We start from the raw sequence: 6,008 nt of genomic DNA, 5'->3' as shown, positions 1-6,008 counted from the left end.
AATCCAACAACATTCCTGCGTCTCCCCCTCCTACCGAGCCCATTTCAGCACCGTGTCAGTGGACAGCTACAATCCTACGACGTCGTAAGAGCAGAGCACGCGCGTTCATGTTAAGAGGAGTTTCGGGAAACGCTCGGAAAAAACGATGCATCGTAAGATCTATCGTGCGATGTATCGTACGAGCGTGGATCCATCGTTATCGGGAAACGGGGCCCAGTCCAGAGATTGTGATGGAGTTTCATCTTTGCTAGGATGTATGAGATTCATCTTTGTTTTTTTCCAGCCAGTTGTAAGTAGGCCTATTTTAAGAAAGCGATAAAGAGCAATTGGTAGGTATTTTTCAATGTAAGCTGTTGAAAAATAGCCCCATGGCCCTGATTCAAGCTGTAGCCCACAGCATATCTATTATCATTCAGTGTTTCATTCCACAACAATAATAGCCCTAGGTCTGGCAGTGAGTGCTGCAGCCCTCAACTGCACCTTCGTCATCTCATTAGAAACCATTCCTCATAAGCATCTCTTCTGGTAGGGTTCACTTAGGCTGAAGGCAATGGTGCATTTGATGTGACCTGTAGTGTATATCACTACAGAGAGTCTATCTAAAAGCTTTCCACTCTGCTCTCTCTCTCTCTCGCCCACCCCTTTTCAGCTAGGGCATCATCCCAGTTAAAGCTAAGGCCATGCTCACTGGACTGTGAACACATACAGTGTAAGTACTTGGCTGGATCCTAATGCAAATAAGGCTCAATTTGCCATGCGTAGAACGCTAGTAACGCATTGTAGCATGTATTAGCGAGACAATCTCAGATCAGATCATGTGATGTCAACATTTTTTATTGTTTTATTAATGTATGTGAGTGTGTGTGTGCGTGTGTGTGTGTGTATGCCTTAAATGTTCACCATCACTCTGCATGAAAGTAGTGTTATGTGACTTCTCTTATTCATTCTCATTCAGATCTCTTCTGTAACCATTACAGTGGTACTACTCGTCAACATGCTGGGAGTCTTGGTGTCCGTTTTGCTGCTCTTCCATGGTGAGTTTTGCGTCCAATATCAATCTCAACATGAGCAGCTCAGATTCACTTAAACCACATCAGGTTTGCTTTTTGCCACACAACAAAACAAAAGTAACACAAATATATACTGACTGCTGGAAATTTTGAATCTTTTCAAAAGTATAAATCTCTTGTTTTAAAATATACATTTATACAGTTAAAACTAAAGAGGAAAATTTTCTGAGATCTATGGAATGTGTGATTTTAATGAAGGAAAACAGACATTGTGTCAATATAATTAAAATGCACAATCATTGCATTTCAGGATTTATTTTACAGCCATTGAAAGCCTGATATTATTTCTGATATTGTGGATTATACGGTATTGTGAGCTGGCATTTTTGTACGTGGATTGGTTTATTGCCCATTTGACTTTCTGTGGAAGCTACTTACTTCTGGGGCTACAACGGACGTTCTATGATGAACCAACAACAAACCACACATCAACAGGCTTGTTGGGAATGTCGAAAGTGCCAGGGGCAGGTGAAATGACTGCATCCCCATTACCCCTGTGAGCCAGGTTCTTGGGGCTTGGAACCAGGACGTGGACAGCCCCCCCATGGGGGGTTAGCTGTGGATCTGCCCTGGCACGATGAGCTGTGCTGCAGTCTGCCCTCAGTTCACCACAATACAGAGCGGGATACTGCAGGCATGGCATCTGTGGCCGCCCCACATCATGGCTCTCCATCACACAGAGCACAGCCCCCGCGCTGCCGCTACAGAGGTTTGAAGAGCATGTCACAACTTGGAGAAAACAACCAGCCCACTGGGGGTAAGAAACCATCAGATAAAGTTTTAATTGCTGTTTTGCAGTGCTCGTTGATTGAAATGTCAGTATTCTAAAACAACCTTGACGACCGACTCATTAGGTATCTCATTAACAATTTGGATGACGCCATCTGTGGTCTTCAGAACCAGCAAACAATGAACACCAGAGTGACACATGAGTCATTTCAATAAAGGTGGAATGACAATAAAAAAAAAGAACAAAACAAGCAACACAACACTGAGCAAGGAATCCAAAATATTCAACTTAAAAGTAAATCACTGTTTCTGCCTGCAGAGTTCAGGTCTGACCTCTTTACGTCACCAGCAACAATTACAAACAGCAGCATTCGAGAAAGATGTTTTCAGTAGACAGCTGTCAGTTCAGTTCAGGTCCATATCATTTCTCAGACGCTCCATTGTTCCGACCTCTCGGTCGTATGCAGAGTCCAGCCGGAGGAGCTGCTGAAAACATTGCTTTCTCCTCCATGTCGCGTTTCATAATATCAGAGAATATCCCCGTCAGTTCGGCCGCGGCGCAATGAATAAATAAAGATCGTAGTTACTACTTTACAACCTCGTTGATGAGCAACATTTAGAAAAACATGTACTTTTAATTCAGAATTGGGTGAAATCGAAGTGTAGTGTGTACTGAATGCATGTTGATGATGATACACTTATTATAGGGGGTAACTACATTGGCACGACACCGGCTTCCTCCATCTTCTGCCCCTCCGCCGCCCGTCCGTATATGGCATTCCCCCAATTCATTCTCCCCCATGGCCGAGGTAACCCACACTACAAGTCTTTACTTAGTACCCGAGAGTCTGAGAACCCGACGCGGTCTTTAAGATTCATAATATCAGAGAATATCCCTGTCAGTTCGGCCGCGGCGCAATGAATGAATAAAGATCGTAAAGACGTCGGAAGAAAAATGTTTATTTTGACAGATGTGCCCGAAGTTACTACTTAACAACCTCGTTGATGACCCACATTTAGGAAAACATGTACTTTTAATTCCGCCTTGGGTGAAATCGAAGCGTAGCGTCTGTGTGCTTCCACCTTTACTGAATGCATGCCATGCGCCCTCCCGTGGCCGGGGATACGCTTCTTATAGGGGGTAACTACATTCACCGGCTTCCTCTATCTTCTGCGCCACCTTTCTAAATAAATCGCTGTTTCTCGTTTTCCGATGGCAACAACAACACGACTATCGTCTCCTTCTACTTCTGACTCACGGCCCCCGGAAAAGATCTCGAGCATGCGCAGAACGTGAACTCTGAAACGATGCTGTTTACATGCAGGTAGAGACCAGACTATGAACGACTTATCTAGGTGTTCTTATCCAATTTAGCTTGTCCATTCACGTGCCGATTTTTGTGCGAAGTAGATTGGATAAAGGTGTTTACATGCATTACATGCAAAGTCCTGTTGAGGTCTTATTCGTTTAGTTACCCGATTATGACTCTGCATGTAAACGTGCTGACAGATTTTAGGATTGCGCTACAGCTGCCATTGTTATTTGTGGAGCTGCCTACAGCTTCTGAAGGTTGTCCCTGATGGAGGTCCCCTCCTAGAAGGCTCTGGCGAACATCCACCACCTTCACTGCTCGTGTCAATGATGAATCCACAACACTGTCTGGCCCCTGAGGCCATCCCCAACCATCGTTATAACCACAGTGGAAGGTCCTTCTAGTGGTTCCTTGGTGTGAAAGATTGATGCTTTTTACTAATAGCTGTTTTTTTACATTTCACATTAATATTGAAATAGGAAATATTCAATATTTGGCAATGAAAGAATAAAGGCGAGTTGTCACGGTCAGGTGCTGGTTGACCAGCAGGAACAAGGAGGGACAGGACAACTCATGAAACGTAACAAAAAAGATTCTTTAATAAAAAAAATAAAAATAGTCTCCAATTCATGAAAACAGAAAAACAGGAACAAGAGACATGACAAAAAACAAAGAAGTGACGAGGTAACAAGTGATGGGAACTGGTAAATATAGGGAGAGACTAATGAATGAGTTGGATACATTGACAGGGAGGTTCAGGTGAGGGGAATGGAGTGATTGAAGATGGGAGTGGCAGGATCTGTGATGTTAGGGAAACGTCTAAAGATGGTGGACAGGGGGAGAATAAAACACTAAACAAAATAAAGACAAACACAGTTCATGACAGTATCTACTACTAACTACTAACTATCAAATAAACACATAGGGCTATTAACTACTATTCTTTCTCCACCCAACCACCACAAGTCACCTATAGGACGTAAGGGTGAGAAAAGACACACTACGTTTGTCCCTTCTGCCAAGGGTCCCTTACAATGAAGACGGCTGGGCAAGAAAGCAATATGTCGCACTGAATCACGTCCAAAGTAAAAGTAAACCATCACAACTGTCCTTAAATAGTCATCGTAGTGCCATTAAACTGTGTGGTCACTTCACCCTAGCTTCTTTATGGCGACAACACGAAGGAGGATGAGTGTGTACGATGCCTGGGTAAGGTGCTATGACACATCATAATCAATGCTCAAGCAAGATCCAAATCCAGCCAATTATATTTCACCTCTCCGATTCAATCAAGAGTTTCCTAGCAGAATTGGCTAAACCTGTCAGGATATTCACATGAGGCCTTTTCACAGAACCCCTCGGTAGGATGAGCATATTTACTGTCACTGCTGGACGCACTAACCCAGGAAATTCAATATCCCTCAGGTCTCTGCTGGAGCGTCGTGTGTGCCATTGATGACGACTGGGAAAATGTTGTTTGTAATCTGAAGTCTCACAGTCCACAACCAGAACCCTTGGTGTTCAGCGCCACGGGAATCAGCCTGCAGCGCCTGGTGTGAGTACGAACCTCGGACCTCTGGTTTGAGCTGCGCACAGAGCGCTGCCCTGGGCTGGCTCTGGTTTAACTCTCTCACAGAGCGCTGCCCTGGGCTGGCTCTGGTTTAACTCTCTCACAGAGCGCTGCCCTGGGCTGGCTCTGGTTTAACTCTCTCACAGAGCGCTGCCCTGGGCTGGCTCTGGTTTAACTCTCTCACAGAGCGCTGCCCTGGGCTGGCTCTGGTTTAACTCTCTCACGTCACCTGTTTGGTTTGCCTACCATGCCTCGTCTCAGGCCCTGTGTGCAAAGGTGTTAGTGTTTGTAAATGGATGTATGTCCACACTGTGTGTAGGTGTGTCTGTGTGTTTAAGTGTGTGTCTGTGTGTGTAACTGCATGAGGTTGTGTGTGTGTGTGTGTGTGTGTGTGTGTGTGTGTGTGTGTGTGTGTGTGTGTGTGTGTGTGTGTGTGTGTGTGTGTGTGTGTGTGTGTGTGTGTGTGTGTGTGTGTGTGCGTGCGCACAGAGTTAGTTTAATTTGTGGGAATAAGCTGGTACGTGTTATCTGAACAGCAGTCTTTCCCTTCATCACAGTGAAGGAAAAATATCTGCAGATCAGTAAAGCAGGTCCCACCTGTAGCCTGCGTTCATCAGCCTGGCCATCTCTGGGATAAACACAGTTGACAGCTGAACTAACACATACAAGAAGAGACATACTCGCTGTTCTACCAATAAACAACAGTCAAATAATAGAACCAGACAATCCTTCTTGACCCAATTTCAAATGCGGTTTAAAAGCATTGCAAATGGCTTTCTTTGAGTTTCTATCAGAGCCATCGGACTATCGCTGTGTATTATTTTTCCCAATGTAACAATTTTGTGAGTCTTAAATCAAAGCAATGTATATACTATCTCTTTCACTTTGTATATGTAAAATGAAATAGAAAATATGTACAAAGATTAAAACATAATGATAATAATGATCTGATCTGTTCCCAGGCTGCCCAGCGGACAGGCTGCCCCTAGTGCCACAGGTGCTCAGGTTTCTAAGCCGGTTATCTGTTCCCACATTTGTTCCATCGCCCTCGACAACGCCAAGCGGTCCTTTGCTATGGTAACCTTCACTGTCCTCAATGCCACCACCAGCCGCGTCCTGCTCCATGTTCCAGTCCGCCCGGGTAAGGAAACACTAGAATAAGAATCACAGAGAAAGCTCAGTAAGTGAAGAACGGTGAAGTTCGAGAGTTCTGGGAAATGTGTTTTGAAGTCTGTATTTTCCCAGAGACCCAAGGAGACCCAAAGCCTTGGCATGATCTGGACAGATAAGGAGATAAATTTAAAGATCCCATGGCATGCTACTTTA

The 6,008-nt window shown here is 44.5% G+C and overlaps 1 protein-coding gene across 1 annotated transcript in view; it reads left to right on the top strand.

Annotated features, from left to right (window-relative positions):
• Window positions 1–961: 961 nt before the first annotated feature.
• Window positions 962–6,008, top strand: part of lepr (leptin receptor) — a gene marked incomplete at its 3' end in the record, with an annotated part of 28,094 nt that continues 23,047 nt past the window's right edge. The window contains exons 1-4 of the mRNA XM_084472969.1: window positions 962–1,034; window positions 1,576–1,827; window positions 4,538–4,667; window positions 5,645–5,823. Of these exons, the coding sequence (XP_084329095.1) occupies window positions 995–1,034; window positions 1,576–1,827; window positions 4,538–4,667; window positions 5,645–5,823 (601 nt within the window). The 5' untranslated portion in view covers window positions 962–994. The remainder of the gene's footprint in view (window positions 1,035–1,575; window positions 1,828–4,537; window positions 4,668–5,644; window positions 5,824–6,008) is intronic.

This window comes from Micromesistius poutassou (assembly GCF_964030765.1).
Source record: "Micromesistius poutassou genome assembly, chromosome: 9".
Taxonomy (NCBI): Eukaryota; Metazoa; Chordata; class Actinopteri; order Gadiformes; family Gadidae; genus Micromesistius; species Micromesistius poutassou.
Note: the sequence above shows the minus strand (reverse complement) of the source record. Positions and strands in the feature narration are given on the sequence as shown.